This window comes from Emys orbicularis, chromosome 9, assembly GCF_028017835.1.
Source record: "Emys orbicularis isolate rEmyOrb1 chromosome 9, rEmyOrb1.hap1, whole genome shotgun sequence".
Lineage (NCBI taxonomy): Eukaryota > Metazoa > Chordata > Testudines > Emydidae > Emys > Emys orbicularis.
Genome location: NC_088691.1, coordinates 101,224,541 through 101,249,569, shown reverse-complemented (window position 1 = coordinate 101,249,569; position 25,029 = coordinate 101,224,541). Strand labels below are relative to the sequence as shown.

The 25,029-nt window shown below is 44.8% G+C and overlaps 1 protein-coding gene across 2 annotated transcripts; it reads left to right on the top strand.

The window, feature by feature from the left end:
- Positions 1-634: 634 nt before the first annotated feature.
- Positions 635-23,345, top strand: COPS7B (COP9 signalosome subunit 7B). Of its 2 annotated transcripts, none has more exons than XM_065410572.1 (7): positions 635-704; positions 4,366-4,542; positions 5,855-5,930; positions 17,273-17,361; positions 17,968-18,170; positions 19,747-19,852; positions 21,951-23,345. In XM_065410572.1, exons 2-7 carry the CDS (start codon positions 4,381-4,383, stop codon positions 22,107-22,109), a joined length of 795 nt encoding a protein of 264 aa, XP_065266644.1. In that variant the 5' UTR covers positions 635-704; positions 4,366-4,380; the 3' UTR covers positions 22,110-23,345. The 2 variants fall into 2 exon arrangements, with proteins under 2 accessions (XP_065266644.1, XP_065266645.1); XM_065410573.1 differs by lacking the exon at positions 635-704 and adding an exon at positions 3,804-3,872.
- The last annotated feature ends 1,684 nt before the right edge of the window (positions 23,346-25,029 follow it).

Below are 25,029 nucleotides of genomic sequence, written 5' to 3'. Positions count from 1 at the left end.
TTGCATATTAGGAAACACTTTTTCACTAGGAGGGTGGTGAATCACTGGAATGGGTTACCTAGGGAGGTGGTGGAATCTCCATCCTTAGAGATTTTTAAGGCCCATCTTGACAAAGCCCTGGCTGGGATGATTTAGTTGGGGATTGGCCCTGCTTTGAGCACGGGGTTGGACTAGATGACCTCCTGAGGTCTCTTCCAACCCTGATATTCTATGATTCTAAGAACACTCAGATGTCTTACCCCGACCTTGTCCCCTGCCTGATCTCTGACCCTGTCCCGTCTGACCTCTGACCTACACAGACCATGGCCAAGAACACTCAAATGTCTTACCCTGACCCTAATCTGACCTCTGACCCTATCCCCTGCCTGACCTCTGACCTACATAGACCATGGCCAAGAACGCTCAGATGTCTTACCCTGACCCTAAAATGACCTCTGACCCTGTCCCCAGCCTGACCTCTGACCTACACAGGCAATGGCCAATAACGCTCAGATGTCAGCTCCCTTGACCCTGTCCCAGGCTGACCAGCGGGGAGCGCGCCCATTGCCCCGCCCCTGGGCCCGGCCGGCGGGCGGAACGCGGTGCGCGGGCGGCGGGGGCCGGGGGAAGGAGCTGAGCGCAGGACGCCGGCGCCGCTGTCATGGCGGCCTGAGGAGCAGCGGGGGAGGTGCCGGGAGCCGGACGGAGGCGGCCGGAGCAGGCAGGTGAGGCCCCCCCTCCGCTCCCACAGCCCCTAGGGTGGCTCGAGGGGTCTCCCCGCCCCCGCTTCTATTCACCGCTCCCCGGCGTCCGCGCCCCTGAGCACCCCCATGGCTACCGGCCCCCGCCGCTGCCGGGGTCTCCCGGCTCCAGGCCCCCGATGCTCTCTAAGGGGACGAGGCCTCCCCATCGACCCCTCCCCCGCAGCTCCCCTTGTCTGGGCTCCCATCGCCCCCTCACAGCTATCGGGGGGTCTCCCTGGCTGCCCCCCCATGAACCCTCCCTTCTCTGAGCTACCCCTGGGGGGGGGGGAATCTCCCTTTGGGCCCCCATGGACCCGCTCTTCTCTAATTTAACTCGGGGGAGGGATTCCCTGACTGGGCTCCCCTGGACCTCTCTCTTCTCTAACATACCCCAGGCCAGGGGGTCTCCCTGACTGGGCTCCCCCTGAACTCCTCTGAGCTACCCTGGGAGAGGGGTTTCCCTGACTGGGCCCCCCATGGGTCTCTGGGATCTTCATTGTCCCCTTCCTTTCCATCTACATGAGGGGTGGAGAGAGGGTCTCTTTCTTGCCCACCTACACTTTCACTCTCTACTACTTTGGTGGAGAAGACGGGGTTAATGTGCTCTGGTGTAAACTAGCAGTTTTCTTGTTGCCTTCGGTGAAAGGTGCATTCCCAGTGCTTGGTGTGAATTGGTAGCTTTGTCTGCCTGTAGGTGTGAGCTATGTAACTTGAGTATGCCTTTAATATTTATGTGTCCTGTGCAATGAGAGGTTTCTGTCTCCAGGACTCTTTATTTTCCTTCCAGCCCTTTGCCAGTTTGAATTAGTTTCTGATTATGGTCTAAACACGTGGGCATTTGCAGAGACCTCTGTTATGCGCCTCCTGTTGGAGGCAAATAGTTCTACACAGAAGATGCACAGTACATTCAGTTTTAACCCTCTTTGTTCTGAGTGGTTTGCCTGCTACATCCAGGAAACCCCTTGCTTTCTCCCTTGCACTCACACTGACCTCCAAGCCCTAGCTGCTCTGATCTTTGGATAGTATGTCGCTGTGGGAAATCTGTATGTTCTTTTCCCTTTCACTCCTGAGGGTCAGTTTGGCTTGACCCTGCCTTAGGACTTGTGGAAGGAAGAAATCCAGGCAGTGAGTACTGCATCTGTGTCTCTGGAGCTTTCAGGCAGCAAACATGCATGGTTTTGTATTGGAAAGATAAAAATGTACCTGAAATGTGAAGTTTGACAAATAGGGTGGAAAAATCCTGTTGTGCACCAGCCTAGACAACCAAAAACACGGTATGAACAAGTGAAATGTGACTATGAGACAAGTACGACTGTGCAATTGAAAATACTGGGTGTATGGCTTGCCAGGCTCATTTGAACTGAAAACAAAACCTACCTACCTCCTCAGTTCTTAGCAAACTGAAGAAGAAATAATGAATCATTTTCCCACTGGGCCACTCATGCCAGGCTTGCCATTTGCTTCTGTGCTACCAACATGCTCCTGGGGATGGCATTTCCAGAAAAAGTGTGTACATAACTGGCTGTGTGGAAAAGTGCAATCTGGAGTGTGGACAGCAGAACAGATCCAAAAAAAGAATCCAGCAAAATTGGTAAATGATCAATTTCTTTCAGGAAGGTAGCCCTGACCCATTGTCTAGGGTCTGGAAATGAGTCAGAAGATCTGGGTTCTGTATCCATCTTTCACCGACTCGCTATGTTCTTGAGCAAACTATTTCACCTTTGAGTCTGTTTGCTCATCTGTAAAATGCGGATAGTAATGCTTACCTAGTCTTGGAAAGCACTTTGAGAGCTACTGATGAAAGTACATAAATGCAAAGTTATGCTGTTTCATAGGTCACACAAAAAATAAGCTGGAGGAAGGGAATGTTTCCTATAGGGCAGCCATAATTTCATGTTGCATTTGTGATGCTGATTGTCCTTTGATAAATTACCTTAAAATATTTCTTTCATCTACATAGCAATCGCTTTTCATCAGGCTTAAAAAATCTATTTAGTCTTAATCTGGTAGCCTCAAATGATACCCGGGAACCAGAAAGTAATACTAAGGTGCCTCTGTCACCTGTGATTTTAAAAATAAAAGAGGTGGAGACTTTGCACAACTTTCACAACAGGATCAGGAAAACCTACTCTGTCACAATCTTGTACAAAAATAACAGGAGTACTTGTGGCACCTTAGAGACTAACAAATTTGTTAGTGCCACAAGTACTCCTGTTATTTTTGAGGATACAGACTAACACGGCTGCTACTCTGAAACCAATCTTGTACAACACATTCAGCACTTGTAGTGCCTTGGAGGATAGTCTTGTGCTTAAGGCAAATGCCTGGGAGCCATGAAATCCTCATTCATTCACAGTTCTATCACATTCCCGGTGTGACCGTGAGTTAGTCACTTGACCGCTTTGTGCCTAAGTTGCCTTTTCTGTGAAAGCAGATGATAAAACTGATTTACCCCTTAGATGTATTTGGAGACACAGGGTAACTATACTGCCAACACAGAGTGTGATGGCAGCTCAAGTAGACCTACGTGAGCTAATTTTAATCTAACTAGCTTGGATAGTGGAGTAGTAAAGCTGCAGCAGCCTGTGTTTCAGTGTAGGCAGTACAAGCCCACCCAGAACCCTGGGTATTTACTAATGGGACTAATGCAGACAGAAAGGTTAACAACAAGATCTTAAAATTGTCACCAGAATATGTCCTTTGTAACTAGAACATGAAAAAATCATGTCCAATAGTGATTCAGGGCTTAGGAGATCAAGTTCACTGTAGCTTGCACGTGACTTGTAATTTACCACATTTATTTATTTTCTGAACTTGTCAGCTGGTAACTGGATTTGACATTTCAGAACCCAAATTATAATGCTCAGAGTGAAGAAACAGGTCAGATGTATTGGACCAGAATTGAAGACAAAGATTTACCTTTATAAAGAAAGGTTTTTGATTTTTTTTTTTATCATTCAAGCCTTGTAATTAACACAAATCAATTTAACTCTGCCCTGTTGGCAAAAATGCACAGTAACCAAGTAAACTAGTGATGGAGCTTTTTCATTTTCCCCTCTGGCTCTGAAAGCAGTTGGAGTTCTGTGTTCCTGCCTTGTTAACTGACAGGTATTCAGATACTATTGGGAAAGATGCACTATACAAGCCTAAGTAAGTGGATTATTTTTTACATATATATAAAGGGTTAAATCACTTGTTGTTCGTTTGCTGTGTAATGAGTTGTGAGGTGGAAGGAGTCTCAGCCAGTTCCTAGTAAACATCACAAAACCCACCACCAATGTTGTCACCACTTGGCAGTCTCAAAAGAATTGAAAGCCTGAATTGGCCATGGAATCTGAACCCCCCCCCCCCCTTCCTAGTCCTAGAGGAGCCCTTCCAGGGCATAGGTGAGGCACGTTGGCAGGACAGTGTGCAGGAAGCTTTTAAAGCTAGTGCCTGAGCTGTTGCTGCTCTATGGATAAATAGGACTTTGGCCTCCAGGGCTTAGTCCTGCACTCATCACTAGCACTGAATTATCATGAAAAATGAGGCAAAGCTAAGTGTGGAATGTTACCATCCTGGACATGCTTCCTGATCCGCTTCTAAGCAGTGCTTTACACAAAGATGGAGGAAAGAGTCATTAAAACCATTTCTCTTTTGGCAGATTGAAAAATCTAGAATGGCAGGAGAACAGAAACCATCCTGCAATCTTCTTGAGCAGTTTATTTTATTAGCCAAAGGCACCAATGGATCAGCTCTGACTGCTTTGATAAACCAAGTGCTAGAGGCTCCTGGGGTTTATGTCTTTGGCGAGCTGTTGGAGTTAACAAACGTGCAAGAGGTAAGAGTTAAGTTTCTATCTCTTTTCTCCCCCTCTCCCCCCCCCACTCCTGGTTTAAGGGATCTCCTAGGAATTTCCATGCACATAGTAGACTAGGATGGCAAAATCTCCATCTTGGGGAAAGCCTGACGCAATTTACCACAGTTTTCCAATGCTTCTATCATGCCCTGAGTCAAAATGACAGATTTACAGAGAATTGTGAGGACCTGGTATACATGAGGGGATCCCTTTTGTCATATGTATTTATTTGGATTTAAATAATAAAATGATGCCTATGCAAGGCTCCAGGCATCCTAACTTGTGACTGTTAATACAATAAAATTTCAGCAACACTAAATAATCATTTAAACTACTATTTCAGCCAGCCAGCCACCAGCAAAAAAGCTCCTTTATATTCCGTCATTGTTCTGGGAAGCATACCGTTAGCCTTCTCTAAAACTCCTGTCACAGATGTATTTTGCAGCATGCCCAGAAGATCACCACGTTTGGGCTGTGTCAGAGCAAAATGGGGAGCAAGTTCCAGAATCCCAGAGCCCTCCTGCTAACAGAGTGTTCTCTAGCTCCCTGTCTCTTACAATGAGTGAGATCTAGCTCCAGCACCTCTGCTGATTGCCGTTATGGCAGTATGGCACACAGGAAGCTCAGCTTTCCAAACAGGCTTTTGTGCATGGCCAAAAATGCCGTCAACAGTTTTTAGCATCAATTTATATGTTTGGTTTCCTCCCAGTTTTTTCATGCAGCAAATCATGTAGATTAGGAGAACTGAAATACCAACCCAGGCTAGTGTAACAGCTGTTGTTCCAGTGCAATATTTGCTTGTCAGAGGAAGTACAGAACTTTGAGGCAGACAACTTAAAATGCTCTAACCTGCTTTGCTTTGAGATTGTTTGTGGTTTTGCAGGTTAACTGTCTCAGCTTCCCAGTGGCCAGTAAGGATTCTTAGCCAACCAGCCCCATAATCTGCTCATCTGTCATGTGATAAGAATACACAGCTGAATTGAAGGGGACACGTTCTTCATTTTCTCTCAAGATGCTGCATGAAGCAGCTGACTGTATAAACTAAACTCAAGTTCTAATACATGGAATTGGCTGTATCATCCTGATTCTAAACTACTGAAATGTAGTGCTGATTACATGACTTTGGAAAGGGTCCAGCCCTCTGACAACTGAAAATAGCCCTTCTTTTATGTATTTTTAAAAAGATACATATTCTGTGTGGAATTAAAGCCAACACTGTGGAGAAGCTGTATACCAATATCCTATTGGCCATTATTGGCTTACGTAAGATTTCTTTTGCTTTCCTCCTCTCCAGCTTGCTGAAGGGCCTAATGCTGCTTATTTCCAGTTGCTGAACCTGTTTGCTTACGGAACGTATCCAGATTACGTAGGTAAGAGATTGCACTTCACGAATGCTCTTAGAACCTGGTGAAGATTGAATGGGCTGTGAGTGGGGGTAATGCAGTCTCTTCTAGCTTGTGCAGCTTCTCATTTTTCTAGCCAGGAAGCTCAAGGTAGCTGACTTACCCAAGTGTGTGATGTCTCTGTGAATGTGGCAGGTTGAAAGGATCTAAGGAGTACTTGTGGCACCTTAGAGACTAACAAATGTATTTGAGCGTAAGCTTTCGTGGGCTAAAGCCCACTTCATCAGATGCATGCAGTGGAAAATACAGTAGGAAGATTATATTATATTATATATATATATATATATATACACACACCCCTCTACCCCGATATAACTCTGTCCTCGGGAGCCAAAAAATCTTACCGCGTTATAGGTGAAACTGCATTATATCGAACTTGCTTTGATCCACCGGAGTGCGCAGCCCCTCCCCTCCCCCGGAGCACTGCTTTACTGCGTTATATCCAAATTCGTGTTATATCGGGTCGTGTTATATCGGGGTAGAGATGTGTGTAATCTATATATAGATATACACACACACACAGAATATGAAAAAAATGGGTGTTGCCATACCAACTCTAATTGATTAAGGTGGGCTATTATCAGCAGGTGAAAAAAAATGTTTGTAGTGATAATCAGGATGGCCCATTAACAGGCCATTGAGCCAACAGCCTTTCAGAGTAATAAGGCACCAATCGCCTCCTCCTTCATGAGTCACAGGAGGGACAGGACAGCTTTTGAAACAAGTACTTATGATCAAAGGGCTGCAGCATATGATAAATATTTATAAGCTCTATTAAATAATCGTCTGTATAAATATTATTCAAAATGTGCATGGTGAAAACCACAGACTTCCCAGTTTATCCTTAAACAAATGTGCTAGTTTTCCCACATAGTTTTTTTTTTTTTGTTTTTTTTTACTGCCTAACTGCCCTTTGCAAAAACATTTCATTCAAGAAAAAGAAAATCCCGAACATGGTTTGTTTAAATTTAAAAGGAATGACGGAGAAACCAGACAAATATTTCATTACAATTAAGTATTGAGCTTTGTTTGTCTTACCTTACTTTATGGTTATCAAACTGCCTTGAGTTAAAGCTATAGTACCAGGAGACACTACACCCACACACGCAGCAGACTGGTGCTCCGCAGAAATATTTATCAGCTGTAAGTACAGATTTTGTGGTATCGTATACTTAAACTCAGGGAATGATAAAGGATTGACGCTTTTTTTTTTTTTTAAACTTTGATCTTTGGAACTTTGCAGGCTGCCCAGGACCGGGCCAACAGATCATGTGTAAATAGCATGTTTTTGGTAGTGCAGCTGTTCTTTTTCTAGGGATTATAGGGGAAAAGATTAGCAAATTAGGCTTTATAATCTTAATATGAAAGTTTCTAAACAGTGCGTTAAACAAAAGTTGCATGCCAATGTCACAGTCTTTATGAAAGGGAGATAAAATGGAAGGGGAATATCTTTGACAACACTGTGCCTGGTAGAAAGTTCAATACTATGTTGGCCTTTTAGTGATACAAAAAGCTAACAACAAAACAATTTATGGCAGTGTAATCAAGATCTCTTCTTAAAGGCAAAGTACTCCAGTCCTCTTTCCAGGACAGCATAAAAGTCACCTACGGGGTGGGGGAAGGATAAACCAGAGGACACTAGTGCTGTTTTCTCTGAATGCCCCCGGGGGCAGTGCTATCACCCTATCAACAATGGCTTACTTCCCACTTAGGCAGTGCCAAACGAAAGATTACATGCACAATAGCTCTGTGGTTCTGGAGTTTGTATGCATGCTAACAATAAAAACAACTGGAACAGATAACATACTTACTCTAAGGTTGCTCTTTATCACTGTATGGTTCATTTTTTAAAATAAAATCTTCCTCCTTGACGCAACTTTTTTCCTTCACTAATAAATACTTAGCCATGTGAAAAGCTCCATTGGCGTACCATGCACTTTACAAGGATGGGGAAACTGATGCACAAAGAGGGAGAGTGATTTGCTCAAGACCAGTGGCAGAGTTGCATATAGGACCCAGGCCTCCGAACTCTGTCTCCTATTCTATCCGCTAGACTGTGCTGCCTCAACATTTCTAATCTGACCATCAGGCATTAAAATATTTTCCTTCAATAAACTACACTGCAGGTCTGAAAACTAGTATGATCAGCTTCAACTTCTTATCCCATCCTATCCTCCACACAAATAACCCTCCAAACCCCTCCTAACTGCTGATCTGCCAGTGCCTGCCCACCATGTTTTCTGGACACCATTAAATTAGGCTTGAATAAAGACTGGGAGTGGATGGGTCAATACACAAAGTAAAAACTATTTCCCCATGCTAATTTTTCCCCTACTGTTACTCACACCTTCTTGTCAACTGTTGGAAATGGGCCATCCTGATTATCACTACGGATTATCTCCTGCTGATAATAGCCCACCTTAATTGATTAGTCTTGTTATAGTTGGTATGGCAACATCCATTTTTTCATGTTCTCTGTGTATATATATCTTCCTACTGTATTTTCCACTGCATGCATCCGATGCAGTGGGTTTTAGCCCACGAAAGCTTGTGCCCAAATAAATTTGTTAGTCTCTAAGGGGCCACAAGTACTCCTCGCTCTTTCTGAGGATAGAGCTGCATCACATTCTTTTTATTCTTTCATGTCTATATTTTTTTAAGTTTTAAGTACTTATAGAACAAACCTCTGGTCTCACCTACGCTGGCGTAAGTCTGGGGCACTCCTGATTTATACCAGAGTAACTAAATGCAAAATTTGGCCCACAGAGACATTCTGAAATAGACGTCATCCAAGTAAATCACTGAAGCAACAGAAAAGCAACATAGCTGCAAAAAATGAAAATGTACAAGAATTGCCAACACTGATTATAACTGAAATAAAAAAAAAAAACAATTAAGCAAACTATCAGGACAAGAAGGATCCAATAATTGACTTTTTTCAAACTCCATTGGCTACAGAGAAATCTCACTCAAGCAGTTGAGAGATGTTGGCATGACAGATGTCAACAAAAATCAGACTCTGCCAAATGAACAATAAAGCTGCTAATATCTGAATAATTAAACCAATCTGTAGTGAAACAGAACTCTGATGCTCTCCTTCTTAGAGCTCTTCTCTTGAGTTTGCATGTAAAGAGAAGGCCCTTGATCAAATTATTAGAATAGAGTCCTGGCCCATGACTAAGGCTCTAGGCATTTCCACAATACAAATAATAACAGGTGCAAATGTTGCCCTTCTTTTCTGAGCAGGAATCATTCAAGAGCACTCTCTGATCTCTACTAATCAATTTGCGACTTGCTACAATTCAATGATCAGTTCAGCTGAAAAATCTCAGCCTATGAGGTGTCTCCAACCAGTTCACCTCAAAGATGTGCAATTCATTGTTCGTGAGCTGTGACTGGGCAGGTGGTAGTATTTCTGCTGCCTGACTGGATGACTGAAGATTTTTTTATAAACAAGGGAACAATAAACAATGACTATTAGACAGCTGGCAAGCAGAACAACAACAATAGTGCCACCCACCAACCTCAATAGGTGGAAAACTTGATGGGGCTATTGGTAAGGGTAGGAGAACACACACTGGGGCATGCAGAGGGAGCCCTTCCCTCCCCCCCTCGAGTCTCCAGCCACTCATTGGCCAGTCTGATGATGAAGGGAACTGAATGGTTCTTCACTCTCCCCTTTCATTAATTTAAACACTAGTCTGGGTCATGTGGAGTCTTCTTTTGTTCTTTTTCAGCAGCCCCCTCCCCCGTACTGGTAGCTTCGGAGTTGTGTTTGCAGATGTTGAAGGTCTAACCAATCACCCGTTTTGGAGTCAGAAAGGAATTATTTCATTCTGTAGGGGGCAAATTGGCATAGGCCTGGTAGGTCTGTTCACCTTCGTTGCAGAATTCTGGAGGTAAATTTGAGTTAAACAGGAATAGGATTTAGTAATTAATGGTAGTACTTGGTAAGGATATTAGTTCAGCACTGCTTTCCAGCACAGTTTAGTTCCCAGAACTAAAAGACCTGGAATTTTGCTGATGTGCAATGGGGGAGACATTGTGGCCTTTGCAGGCCAAGGTCTCCCCCTTTTATACCTTCTGTCCCTTCTGCTGCGGGGGTGGGGTAGCACTCAAAAAAGTGAGCTGAGCCCTGGGGGTAGCTATGGAGGGTCCACCCCAAGTTGCAGGTTATGTGGTAGAAGCCCTATAACACCCGAATTGGAACCACTTAGAATGGCTGATATGTGAGAGTCTGGGTGACAGGATAGGTAGCACCCCTCCTCGTTTTACATTTAATAAAATTGTGGCCTGCTGCTTAAAATCCACCCCCCATGTTTGTTCTCCTTGACCAGGGCCGGCTCCAGGCATCAGTGCAGCAAGCAGGTGCTTGGGGCAGCCAACGGAAAGGGGCGGCACGTCTGGCTCTTTGGTGGCAATTCGGCGGCGGGTCCCTCAGTAGAGCTAAAATTCTAAATTCTAAAATTCTGTCTGTCAGAGGCTTTCTGGATGAGTGGGGGCTACGCAGTTTATTGCACCCAATGCAGCATGTATGATTACCTGCCCTATGTGTGTATTCAGTGCAAGGAGCTCCTGGCCCTCAGAGACCGTGGACGGGCTTTGGAGACCAGGGTGGTTGAGCTGGTTTAAGGGAGACAGAGAGGTACATAGATGAGACTTTCTGGGACACAGTAGAATGGTCCCACTCCCGGTCTGACAGCCTCTGTGCTGTTGAGGAGGGTGAAAGTCTCAGGGAAGGAGAGCATCGAACTGGAGCAGAGGGAAACGATCCCATAGTTGGGACCCTCCTTCCAGATGATGATGTGGTATCCTCTCACACTGAGGATACCTCTCCGGGGGAGAGAACTCCAGTTATTAGGAAGAGACAGATATTAGTAACGGGTGATTCAATCATTAGAAACATAGATATCTGGGTTTGTGATGACCGGGAGAACTGCATGGTGACTTGCCTCCTGGTGCGAAGGCAGCAGATCTCTCGGGGCATATAGATAGACTTGTGTGTAGTGCTGGGGAGGAGCTGGTGGTCATGGTATATGTAGGTACCAATGACATGGGGAAGGATAGGAGAGGGGTCCTGGAGGCCAAATTTAGGCTGCTAGGTAAGAGATTGAAGTCCAGGAGCTCCATGGCAGCATTCTCTTAAATGCTTCCAGTTCCACGCGCACGGCCAGTTAGACAGACAGACAACTGCAGGGTCTCAATGCGTGGACGAGATGATGGTGTAGGGAGGAGTGGTTTAGATTTATTAGGAACTGGGGAAACTTTTGGGAAAGGGGGAGCCTATATAGGAAATATGAGCTCCACCTAAACCAAAATGGAACCAGATTGCTGGCATTTAAAATTAAAAAGATTTTAGAACAGTTTTTAGACTAAGGGCTGGGGGATAGCCGACATGTGCGGAGAGCACATGGTTCGGACAGAGACATCCCTTAGGGGAGGATCTACTAATAGAGATTCTCTATGTCCTAGTAAGGAGGAGAGTATGGAAGATAAAATACAGGTAGGATCTGATGAGAAACAGTCAAATGAAAAAAAGTCTCATTCAATTGCATCATTCAGTTGTAATGGGAGACAGATAAAAAGTGACAAGTTTTTAAAGTGCTTATATTCCAATGCTAGAAGTCTAAATAATAAGATGGGTGAACTAGAGTGCCCCATATTAAATGAGAATGTTGATATAATAGGCATCACAGAAACTTGGTGGAATGAGGATAATCAATGGGACACAGTAATACCAGGGTACAAAATATATCGGAAGGACAGAATAGGTCATGCTGGTGGGGGATTGGCACTCTATGTGAAAGAAAGTGTAGAATCAAATGAAGTAAAAATCTTAAATGAACCCCAAACTGTACCATAGAATCTCTATGGATAGTAATTCCTTGCTTGAATAATAATATATCCCTACCGATATATTCTTACTGACCACCTGACCAGGATGGTGATAGTGACTGTGAAATGCTCAGGGAGATTAGAGAGGCTCTTAAAACAAAAAACTCAATAATAATGGGGGAATTCAACTATCCCCATATTGACTGGGTACATGTCACCTCAGGACGGGCTGCAGAGATAAAGTTTCTTGACACTTTAAATGACTGCTTCTTGGAGCAGCTAGTCCTGGAACCCACAAGAGGAGAGGCAATTCTTGATTTAGTCCTAAGTGGAGCACAGGATCAGGTCCAAGAGGTGAATACAGCTGGACCGCTTGGTAATAGTGACCATAATATAATTTAATTATAACATCCCTGTGGCGGGGAAAACACCACAGAGGCTCAACACTGTAGCATTTAATTTCAGAAAGGGGGACTACATAAAAATGAGGCGGTTAGTTAAACAGAAATTAAAAGGCACAGCACCAAAAGTTACATCCCTGCAAGCTGCATGGAAACTTTTTAAAGACACCACAATACAGGCTCAACTTAAATGTATCTCCCAAATTAAAAAACATAATAAGAGAACCAAAAAAGAGCCACCGTGGCTAAACAACAAAGTAAAAGAAGCAGTGAGAGGCAAAAAGGCATCCTTGAAAAAGTGGAAGTTAAATCCTAGTGAGGAAAATAGAAAGGAGCATAAACTCTGGCAAATGAAGTGTAAAAATATAATTCGGAAGGCCAAAAAAGAATTTGAAGTACAGCTAGCCAAAGACTCAAAAAGTTTTAGCAAATTTTTTTTAAATACATCAGAAGCAGGAAGCCTGCTAAACAACCAGTGGGGCCACCGGACAATTGAGATGCTAAAGGAGCACTCAAGGACGATAAGGCCATTGTGGAGAAACTAAATGAATTCTTTGCATCGGTCTTCACGGTTGAGGATTTGAGGGAGATTTCCAAACCTGAGACATTCTTTTTAGGTGACAAATCTGAGGAACTGTCCCAGATTCAGGTGTCATTAGAGGAGGTTTTGGAACAAATTGATAAATGAAACAGTAATAAGTCACCAGGACCAGATGGTATTCACCCAAGAGTTCTGAAGGAACTTAAATGTGAAATTGCAGGACTACTAACTGTAGTCAAATGACGAGGATAGCTAATGTGACGCCAATTTTTAAAAAGGGCTTGTAGTGAGGCAGCTGCCCCATTCTGGTGTGGAAGGGGTTAGAGAAAGCCAAAGAGGCTGCGCAGAGCCCCAGCCAATCATGGAAGGGCTTAGTGGGAGCCAATCAAGTGGAGGCTTGAAAGCAGCCAGTCAGGGCCAGGCTGGGCCCTATAAGAAGTCTGCAGGGCAGAGAGGAAGGCAGTCTGTTCCTGGAGGGCAAAGGGAGAAGAACTGGCTCTTAGAGAGAGAGAAGAACCTAAGACAGAGCAGGGCTGGGCAGGGTCAGCAGGGGCTGGGAGAGCTCTAATCTGATGACTGCCAGATTGGGGCCCTGACACAAAGGGGCAGAGAAGGTGCTGGGGCTATGGGGAAGTGGCCCAAGAAAGTAGGCCCTGAAGGGGCTATACTAGAGACTGCAGTTGGCCACTGAGGCAAGTAGAAGGACTGAGGACCGTCTGTCCCCCGAAAGCGGGGAGAGGGGGCACAGCTGAAAGGAAGTGTCCCGAAGAGGACGCCGCAGTCCGGGAGCGACGCGGGTCCAGATGGTGGAGACGGTGGAGGAAGTGGAAGTAACAGTGAGTGAGACACTGCTAGTAAAAGGTGCCCTGGTGGGCCAAGAGAGCTAATTCCCAGCATGACCAGCAGGAGGCGCCCTGGCGGTGGGTCTGCACCGTTACGTGGCTCCAGAGGTGACCCTGGCAATTACAGGCCAGTAAGCCTGACTTCAGTACCGGTCAAACTAGTTGAAACTATAGTAAAGAACAGAATTGTCAGACACATAGATGAACACAATTTGTTGGGGAATAATCAATATGGTTTTTGTAAAGGAAAATCATGCCTCACCAATCTAGTAGAATTCTTTGAGGGGGTCAACAAGCATGTGGACAAGGGGGATCCAGTGGATATAGTGTATTTAGATTTTCAGAAAGCCTTTGACAAGGTCCCTCACCAAAGGCTCTTAAGCAAAGTAAGCAGTCATAGGATAAGAGGGAAGGTTCTCTCATGGATTGGTAACTGGTTAAAAGATAGGAAACAAAGTAGGAATAAAAGGTCAGTTTTCAGAATGGAGAGCGGTAAATAGTGGTGTCCCCCAGGGGTCTGTACTGGGCCCAGTCCTATTTAACATATTGAGAAATGATCTGTAAAAAGGGGTAAACAGTGTGGTGGCAACATTTGCAGATGATACAAAACTACTCAAGATAGTTAAGTCCCAGGCAGACTGTGAAGAGCTACAAAAGGATCTCTCAAAACTGGGTGACTGGGCAACAAAATGGCAGATGAAATTCATTGTTGATAAATGCAAAGTAATACATATTGGAAAACATAATCTCAACTATACATACAAAATGAAGGGGTCTAAATTAGCTGTTTGCACTCAAGAAAGAGATCTTGGCGTCACTATGGATAGTTCTCTGAAAAACATCCCCTCCGTTTGCAATGGCAGTCAAAAAAGCTAACAATGTTCGGAACCATTTGGAAAGGGATATACAGTATCATATTGCCTCTATATAAATCCATGGTACGCCCACATCTTGAATACTGCGTGCAGATGTAGTTGCCCCATCTCAAAAAAGATAAATTGGAATTGGAAAAGATTCAGAAAACGGCAACAAAAATGATTTGGGGTATGGAATGGCTGCCATATGAGGAGAAATTAATAAGACTGGGACTTTTCAACTTGGAAAAGAGACGACCAAGGGGGGATATGATAGAGGTCTATAAAATCATGAGTGGTATAGAGAAAGTAAATAAGGAAGTGTTATTTACTCCTTCTCATAACACAAGAACGAGGGGCCACCAAATGAAATTAATAGGCAGCAGGTTTAAAACAAACAAAAGGAAGTATTTTTTTCACACAATGCACAGACAATCTGTGGAACTCCTTGGCAGAGGATGTTGTGAAGGCCAAGACTATAACAGGGTTCAAAAAAGAACTAGATAAATTCATGGAGGATAGGTCCATCAATGGCTATTAGCCAGGATGGGCAGGGATGGTGTCCCTCGCCTCTATTTGCCAGAAGCTGAGAATGGGCGACGGGATGGATCACTTGATGATTACCTGTTCTGTTTATTCCCTCTGGGGCACCTGGCATTGGCCACTGTTGGAAGACAGGATACTGGGCTAGATGGACCTTTGGTCTGATTCATTATGGCTGTTCTTATGTAAATCTTTTTTTCATCTGACTATGGAAGAACAGCAATAGCCAGACTGTTACGTGCTGGTCTAGACGTTTAGAGTGGGCATTTTACTAGCCTCTCTTGGGCTGAATCACTGTGACATGAATTGACTTACACCGGTATTCACGCTCTCTTCCTAAGATTCAAAAGACACTCATTCTGCAGAGGACAAACTCTCCATCTCTTTTGAAATTAGAGTGGTACCGATTAGAGAATCTCCCCTTCCAGGGGTTTGTAACCTATTCTTGAAAATCCATTCTGAATTGAAACTTGGTAAACAAGGTTTGTATCATGTTTTGTGTAGTGAATGTGTGTGTGAACAAATACAGTATTTGTGTGTGCGCATAGGCTGTTAGACAAATAGTCCATTTTTATGTGCAAAAGTCCAGTTTGAATTTATTTGTTGTGATAATTTTGCATGCAGATTAGGCACACAGTTGCATGTGCTTTTCACACACAATTGCACGTCTGTCTTTGGAAACTGGCCCCTCGCTATCTGTTTAAATAAAAGCACTGCATCTACTAGTGAGTTCTTAGAAGTGTAATTATCAATGTCACAATTTGACTGGGTTGAGTTGCTTGTCTCCACTTGAATGTCTTAAACATCTTTGTTTGGGAGATACTTAGCAGGAACTAAACCTGTGCTGTAGTCTAGGCTTTGCTGTGTTTTTGGAATACTGAGAAACTAGCTACAAAGGGAAGAATCTCAGAAAGGAACAGCTTTTCTAGTCAGCCTTAAAACAGGCCAGAGAGCCTTCTTGCTTGGAAACCATTGGCTGTACTCAAGAAGGGTGTCATACAAAAGACCTATCTTGCTCCTAGGCTTCTATAACCTCTTCATGTGGTAAAGCAAAATAAAGACATGTCCACCAGGATGCCACCTTGGAAATAGCCACTTGTATATAATTTCAAAGGCACCAAATCTGAATCAGGATAGCGTGTCTATTTGAAGGTGCATTCTAACCTTGCTATTCCTTTGTGCTTACACTTCAATTCTGATGCAGTGCAGTACTTAATATTTGTGAGCAGCAGCCTGAATCCAGAGTATCACAATGCTTTACAAATAACTCTGCCCAGAATGTCATTGATGCCCATCACAGTAGTATCTGAGCACTTGAGTTGTAAAATCTGGAGAACAGCTTTAGTAGATGTATTGGGGTGAAAGCTCCGGTAGATATGGAGCCAGCACAAGCTTCATGAATTCTTTGCAGTCTGTGGGTCTCTAGGATGTGACCAGTTAGAGGACCAGTCTGCTCTGCATGAGTGTTAGATCCTGGGGCATGGCTTGTAAGAGTAGGGATGTTCACTAATATCCTGGACTTCAGCTTCCCCTTCCCATGTAAGTAAGATAGTAAGGGAGAGAGTAATCCCCGCCTTCCAAATAAAAATGGGTACGGGACAGAGGAGGCCAAAATGGAAAGAATTGGGTGAGATGAGTAAGATAACCTTAGTGTCACGGAAATACTAACTCTTTCATTAACACACATATTCCAAAGAGCGCCTTTGCTTTTGAAAGCAGCCAGCCTCCCTTCTGTTTGTGAATACACTAGAGGCATGTGGATACTGCGGTGATAGGATGGCCATAGAAGAATCTAGATTAATAATTTCTCTTCTCTCCATGAACCTGATGTTTGACACTTTCATGCATAGTTCCCAAGCGCTTCAAAGTAGTAAGTATCATCCACATTTTACAGTTGGTGAAACCAAAGTCCAAGGTTTTGTTAGCATGAGCTTACTGAAAGAGGACAAATAGTTTGGTCTTGGAAACAAAATATTAACCATATGTCTTGGCAGGATTTCACCTGTAGACATGTGAATTATGTTCTGTATTTTTGTGGTTCTGGTTTTGGAATTAGAACAGTTAATAACTGACTTTCTTTTTAATTCTGCCTCTGTTTCTCCTTGGGTATGGTCCAGCTGTTACTTATGGCAGCACTGCCTTCTCAGTAGCACCTCTTCTTAGCAGGAGGAGTACTTAGTGCTACTGACTTCTAGGGTGTAACTCAGTCGAAGACTTTAATCTGAAGGTTTTGTTTAATTCTTGAAGGAAAATCCGTAACTTTGTTCTCAATTTTTTTTTTTACATTGAACAGCAAACAAGGATAACCTGCCAGAGTTAACGGGGGCCCAGAAGAACAAGCTGAAACACTTAACTATTGTAAGCTTGGCTGCCAGAATGAAGGTAAAATATAGAAATCTTGGCTAAGTAATGCCAGCCATTTCTGCAAGTGGCATCCAAGTATTGTACTCGGGTTTGCATTAGGCTGCATGTGTGCTCTGGAAAACCTGTGACTGGAAAATTACCTGCAATGTACAGTGCTCCCCTGTATTCATGGGACTCAGTAACTTATGAAGGACTTCCAAGGAGTGAGAGCTTGGAATGGCTGAACAGTTCTATAAAGAGCGAGAAATGGGCATTCTGGGAGGAGAAATCAGATTGGCTAATGGAGGCGGGACCCAATCGCCCATCTACCTCTTGAAAATCTTGTCAATTCTGGGTGGGGAAGGGAATTGGCTATTTTACCTTCCACAGTGCTGCCACCCCAACCCACTCTCCAGAACTTACTGTAATAAAAGCTTACAGGAATGTCTTATGTGTGACGTAACCTAATAGTATCTGCTTCTTTTGATACTATTTGATACTTTCCTACTCGCTGTTTACCTGCAGGATGTGTACAATAAATGTTTGTTTGATTGCAAGCTTCTACAAACCCTACTTCCAGACTATGCTCAACTTTCCATTCTGGACCCACAAGTGACTGTTTGTTCTTGGTTTTCTTGTTTCTAGTGCATTCCTTACTCTGTGCTGCTCAAAGACCTGGACATGAAGAATCTGAGGGAGCTGGAAGATCTAATCATTGAAGCTGTGTATACAGACATTATTCAGGGGAAACTGGATCAGCGCAACCAGGTGCTGGAGGTGGATTTCTGTATCGGCAGAGACATTCAGAAGAAGGACATCAGTAATATTGTTAAAACACTCCAAGAATGGTGAGGCAGGAGGCTCCTCCACCTTGTCTGATTTGCCTTTTAGGAATGTCTCAAAGGAAATAGCTTGCCCTGGCTTTTTCTGAGTCCTGTAAGAATCAAATGTTAGCTTAGTTTCAGCATATTCCATTCATTAGCACTCTTACACCATGAAAAGTCACTTCGCGAAGGGTCCCTCCTGGACAAAAACCCTGATACCCTCTCCAGTATTTCTTACAGACGCTGTCATAGTAGTACATCCAATTGTACTACTGGTTTCAGATTCTGAAGTTACCTCAGTTCTTACCTTAGTTACCTCAGCTTTTTGCTTTAGGGCCTCTCCTACAGTCATGCCAAATTGACATCATGGCCTCAACCTAGAGACAGACATCTTGTAGAATGACACCTTCCTCCTCCTACCATATTAATTTTTCTAATGAGCAAAGACAGATTTGTCCACTAATCCTCTGGTGATGAGAATTACTCAGGCAAATCTTAACAAACTGTATCTCAGGGTCACAGTACTTTAAACTTCACCTCTGAAGTGTTTCAGATATCTCTGTAGGCCTCCCTTCATTGCTGGAGATGAAGCAGACCTCATGCTTTTGGCTGAGACCATCTTGTTCTGGTTACTCTCGTGTATTTTTTATCAAGTTTCCAGTAATCTGCCTTTCAGTCCTGTAGGATTCGTTCATTACCCAAAGGAGTTGCCACTTTTCTAGGCCACAGGGACTGTGACTGATTCCCAGTTGACTACATAATACAGTCACTGCCTAGCCGTTACGGGTATATTAGAAATAACAAAGATTAAGTAGCTGTGGAAGTGTGGTAACCTGGGTCACTTGGTTTTTCTCTTTTCCCTTCTCCACTCCTGCTTCCCCCTCACTACAAGGAAGGAGTGCAGCAGCTTCTTGGATCTTTCTACATTGCTTGGTGTGCAACTCTGAACCCACTTCAGATCCCTTTCCATTCCTTCCCACTGTGAATGGGAGCTGAAACGGTCATTGAGTGGAGGAGTGTTCTTGTCACCCTGCTTGTTTATTTCTTAGGGGGACCGTGTCAGTGTGACTTTTATTTTCTGAGTAATCTAAAAAAAATCAGTTTCTGATATATCCCCCTTTAAGTAGCAATTCCTGACTTTTTAAAAAGGTTTGAACATGTTTTTTGGCTTCTCTGTGGTGGATCTAATAGGATCTAATAGAGCAACTCCACCAGACATGCTGGGACCAGCCCCTGCTTCCTCTCTGTTCACACACCTCTCTGCTGCCTCTTTTGTTTGGCTTTGCTACTGCTGGCAAATATCTTCTTACAGGGCGCAAGGAAGTGTATACATGTGAGCTCCTTCTAGACTGGCCATCAACAAAGCAGCAAAACTGAGTAGATACATGTTCAAACCTTTTTACACAAAGTAAACACTGAAACAATAGAATAAAACATCTTTTTCCACTCAGTTCTTTCAACTCTAATCATCTTCGCTGCTAATGTTAAATATAAGCCCCCAAACTTTCAGACAGAACTGTGTTTTGTTTTGTTTTTTTCAAACTGAGTGTCCCTTTCAAACTGTCCAGCATTGAACACACGAGTGTTGTTACATTTTCAGGTGCGATGGGTGTGAAGCGGTTCTGTTAGGAATCGAACAGCAAGTGCTTAGAGCCAACCAGTACAAAGAGAACCACAACCGAACTCAGCAGCAGGTAGAGACAGAGGTAGGTGTAGAATCACTCCTGTCTGCTCTGGTGATGAGCGTGTCAGATACACCTTCAAGTTTCTCTTTTGTGAATTTCTGTGCTCATTAAAGTGAGAAACTAAGGGGCCTGGCTAACACATAGTGTGAGCAGGAGTCTTGTAACCGTCCTTTGCACTGCACTGCTGATGTCCCTCAATTCTTACCTTGCAGCACTCCCTGCTATTCAGTCCAGGGCTTCTGCTAGGTGGAGACTGACAATCATGCCACACAGGTGTGCTAATCTTGTGATGCACCCTCTAGGAAAGAACTTGAATTCCTCCTCTCCACAACCATATTAACTTCACTGATGGGCTAAGCCAGATTTGACCACTGACCTTCTGATGTGTGGGTTTCTGAGTCCTCCTTTATAAACTTTCTGGGACCTCCTTGCGTTGATTTGTTAGGAAACCAATTTTTTAACACACAAAACACGACGGAAATCTGATGTTTCTACAACTTTAGATTTCACTGTGAATAATGAAAATCCAGAAGGAATGAGAAAAAATTGTTAATTTATTGTAAACCTAGGAATGTTGTTAAAAATCTCTCCATAGCCATTCCTAGACATCCCTCTGAATTCCATCTGAAGTGGTGAAAGTGTGGTAGAAACCCTAAATTGTAGCTGCAAAAAGTGCGTTTGAAAACTGCTTCCATCACTGAGAGTGCCTCATTTGTTAACCCTGCAAACGTGGACAGCCCTCTGCCATCCCAAGGAATAGATACAAGGGACTACATTTTCAAAACTGGCTAGTGATTTTGGATACCCAACATAAACTCCCTTAATAGAGGTTTGTCATTCACTGGATGAGTCCTCAACAATTTCTGAAAGTCTGGTCGATTTAACGTGTCCACTTGAGTACCCCCAAAATGACACCCAAAATCCTGAAATCGCTTTTTGAAAATTTGAGCCAAAATGTTTTCCCCCCTATTCCTGTAATATCCAGAGATGGCCAACAGAGGGCAGCATAAGCACACGGTTTTAGTCTCTGCTGATTGTATTGCTTGTGAAAACAAAACTACAACTGCAAAAGTGAGAGCAGTCCTCTTGAGACTGTAGCTCGAGGTTTGTTTCTTGCAGTCCTGCATCCCGGCAGGTTCATGCTGGCCTTTTGAAGCTGTTTATATGCAGTGATTTGACTGGTACCCAGGACACATTTGAGGAGTCCGGTGGCATGTTAAAGACCGATTTATTGGGGCATACGTTTTCGTGGGTAAAAAACCCACTTCTCCATGCATCTGAAGTGGGTTTTTTACCCATGAAAGCTTAAGCCCAAATAAATCCGTTAGTCTTTAAGGTACCACCGGACTCCTCGTTGTTTTTGTGGATACAGACTAACACGGCTACCCCCTGATACTTAGGACACATTTGGTTTGCCGGGTGTTTCTAGCCCTGGGGAGTCTGGACTCCTGACTTCTATGCTCATTTCAGGCTGCATTTGTTTTTGTCAGTTCACTAATTCTTTTCGTGGCACCCCCCTGAGGTCCGGTGTTTGGAGGGTGAGGTGCCATGTAGATGGCACTTCCCACTGTTTCCTGGTGCATGGGGAGCATACCACTGTGTGCTTGCTCGTCGAACACACCCCAGGTCTTGAGGGTAGCCTCCATTCCTACCTTGGAGGAGAATTGTGGATCAGCTGGCTGATTGGTCCGAATAGTTTTCCCTTCCCTTCGCTCTGCAGAGCTGTTCTAGGTGTGGGGTATTTTCCTCCCCACGTATCCCAGGCTCTCCCTGACACTTGAGGTCTGCAGACTGGTGAGCTGGCTGCCTCCTGCAATCAGGCAGTGGAAAGTCTTTCTTGCTTGTCACTGTGCTACTCCTGGTGTCTAGTAACCGGTATCAGCAGCCCCCAGTTGCCTCCAAACCAGGTCTAACATGGAGTATTATCAGGTCAGGTCATCTAATACCAACACCTAATAAAATCAGATTGAGAGAATGTATGTGCATGGGGAGATTTGTATCCAGCGATGAGTTACTCTTCGAACTCAAGGGCATTTCCATCCTGTGCTTAGGAAGGGGCTTCCTCTCTGCAGTGGGGGTGAAAGAAGCAAATGCTCATTCGCTGTCTCTTTTCGCCCAGGTCACAAACATAAAGAAAACATTAAAAGCCACGGCCTCATCATCAGCACAAGAGATGGAACAGCAGCTGGCAGAGCGAGAGTGCCCTCCCCACGCAGAGCAAAGGCAGCCCACAAAAAAGATGTCCAAAGTCAAAGGGCTGGTCTCCAGCCGCCACTAGAACCTGCCACGTAGCCATCATTCAGCCATGAGTGACGACAGAAGGAGCGACAGAGGCCCCGTGTCTCCTTTTCGGTGGGTTCTGGGCCAGGCCTCTCCAAGCTGGCAAATATAAAAGCCCTGTTTGAATACAGCCCCAAACCGGCCGTGCCTGGCTAAGCTACACTGTGCAAATCTCAGTCACATCCAAGATGCCACTTGTTCTCCTAGGCCTTTAAAGAGGGACTTTCAGACAGAGATAATTCCCACAAGGGGCAGAAAACCTGCGACACCAGGGGAACGGAATCTCTGTGGAAGGTTTTGCTCCCTCCCAGCCAGCCTTCCCATGCTCCCTCTTGTGAGGAGTTTGCCATGCTGATTTAGAGTTCAAGATAACGTCTACCATGGTAACTGGCTGAATCCCAAGATTGGGACTTGGCTATTGAAGCTCCAGGCTGGGAGAGAGGAAGCTACCAACACAGACTTCTCCAATCCCAAAGGGAAGGCAAAACATTACTAGGCCAGGAGCAGCGCTACATTGAAATCTTCAGCCTTCCCCGGGTCCCTCTGTATTTTAATTCACACTCTACCTCACTCTGTGAAGGTGAGATCCAGTGCTGGGCTGTGTTTACTAATCTCTTGACTGCCCTTACTAAGCCTATTAATCTGCCACTGATTTAAAGAACTAGGCTACGGCTCTGAGGCTTCAGCACAGCAAGGAGGAAGCAAGCTGCTCTCTCTCGAGCTCTCCGTATTACAGCTGGCTGGGGACCTATTGGAAGTCACGTTCCTTCTCAGTGTGTCTGCATCCCTCCCAGGGCTGCTTGTGAATTGTTCCCTTGCTGAAATCTTTAAAGCATAATACCGTAAATCTTCCTTGGAGACGACATTTGGTGTGGAAGAGGAGCCGCTGTGGCTTGGTGGCAGGCCAGTGGCCCAGAACCCGCTGACAGGCGTGGCAGTGACATCCCCTTGCTGAAGCGATGGACTTTACTAGCCTTTCTGAACTTGAACAGTTTCAGGTTGTATTTTACTCTTTTTTTTTTTTTTTTTTTTTGTACATTGTTGTGATTCTAAAGCATTTCAGCCTTTGTTTTGTGTTTGATATTTGTTACAGGCTAACTTCAGGGGACTTGCACCTCGTGGGGGAGGTTGGTGGCTGTTTGTGTTTTTTTTTAAAGGGGAGGGCAGGGTTGAGATCTAAACTGCAATTCACATGAAAAAGTGCATTTTGGAACCAATTAAATGCTGATTTAATGTAGGAGTGGAGTCTTGGCTTTGGAGCAGCCGTGGGCAAGCACTGGCTAGGCTAGCTGGGTACTGACATGGCCCTCGTGGCTGGGTTATCGGAGTACCTCGCTGACACCCGACTCCATCCTCACGCGCACCTGGCAGGCAGGGAGGTGTCCTTCCCATTTTACAGATAGGAGCTGAGACGCAGCGAGATGTGACTTGCCCAAGTTCATGTAAGTGGTCTGTGTCAGAGCCAGGACCTGCACCCAGGTCTCCTGAGTCTTAACCCCTTACGCACAGGACCAGCAGGGATGAGACTGTCATACTTTGCTATCACAGTCTGCACAAAGCGAGGCACTCCCAGGGAGGGACTGTCAGCTTGTCTGAGCACTATTTCACAGCCTGGCCTATCTTCCTTTCAGTTTATCCACCCACTCTGCAGTGAGAAGCAACTTCTGTGCTGGGAAAGGCCGGCTGTATAAGCAGAAGCTCATGTCTGCTATGGGAACCAAAGGATCCTTCGGTACAAAGAGCAGCATTTCTGAGGCTTTTCTAGGGGAACACGGGGCCAGGACCTTGCTATAATTCAACCACCAACAGCTTCAGCTCGCCTTACATAGGTGTGTCCCATGCTAGGCACACACCCACCCTCCTCTTATTGGTAGCTTGAATTCTTTGCTCTCTGCACATTCCCATTCTTTACCCTAGAGCATGTTCGAGGGTTTGGCATGAGTCTGCAGAAGTAAATGACTCTTCTCACCTATGCACAGACACAACCACCACTAATAGTGGAGACAGGAGGACTATCTAAAATACCTTTAACCTGACATGTGAGGAACAAGGCTGACTCTGGATTAGCTCCCTTGATTCCTGACTGTTTTCCTCTTCTGTGCCCCCCCCCCCCCCCCACCCCCACCCAGCTCGCAAACTAACTAAAAAGCCCAAGTGCTGGTGACAGATGCTGTATTGACAAGCCTAGAGTGTGAAGTTATCTTTGTAGTCTTTGAACATATCCCTTCCCTAGGCAGCAGCTGTGCTAGCTTTTCCACGCTGCCTGGCTAAAGGTGCCTCTACTCGGCCGGGCGGGGAGAAGCGTGGGAGTTTCCTGCATGCTCACTCCTTGGCCTCTGGGGGGCTACGTTGGATTTTTGTAATGCGGGCCCCCAGACTGAGCCCCACTGGGGAATTCAGGGTACAGTGCTGCACGGCCACTGCCCACAGGGGGAGGGATAGGGATACAGCCCTGGCCCCTTACATTTCTGGCAGCACTGCAGTGAATAAAACTGGCTCCCCGTTTGTTTCAAACACTCCACACATCTTTCCCATAGGATAGGTGGAATTTTAAAGATACTGGGTTTGTGTATTTTCTTCTCCCAACAGGAGAATGTTATTCACTAGAATTCACCCTGCAGGGCAGATGGAAGCGTAAAGTATCGGGGCTGTATCTTGCTGCAGCTCTCCTTCATGGGGAGAACTCTTTCCCACTGGCATTCTGAACCACCACAGCCTCCCCCCAACTCCTGTTGAGAGTATCTGATAGGTAGCTGAAGATCCCAAGCAGCCCAGTACTGTCACTGGGGTATCAGCTTGAGGAGCAAGCCCCCAATCTTGCAACTGGCTTCAAAGGGGCAGACCCCTGCATTTCAGTCAACGCAGAGGCAGGTGTAGGATCGGAGCCCAGGTCTAAATGCAGAAGGACCTATCAGTGT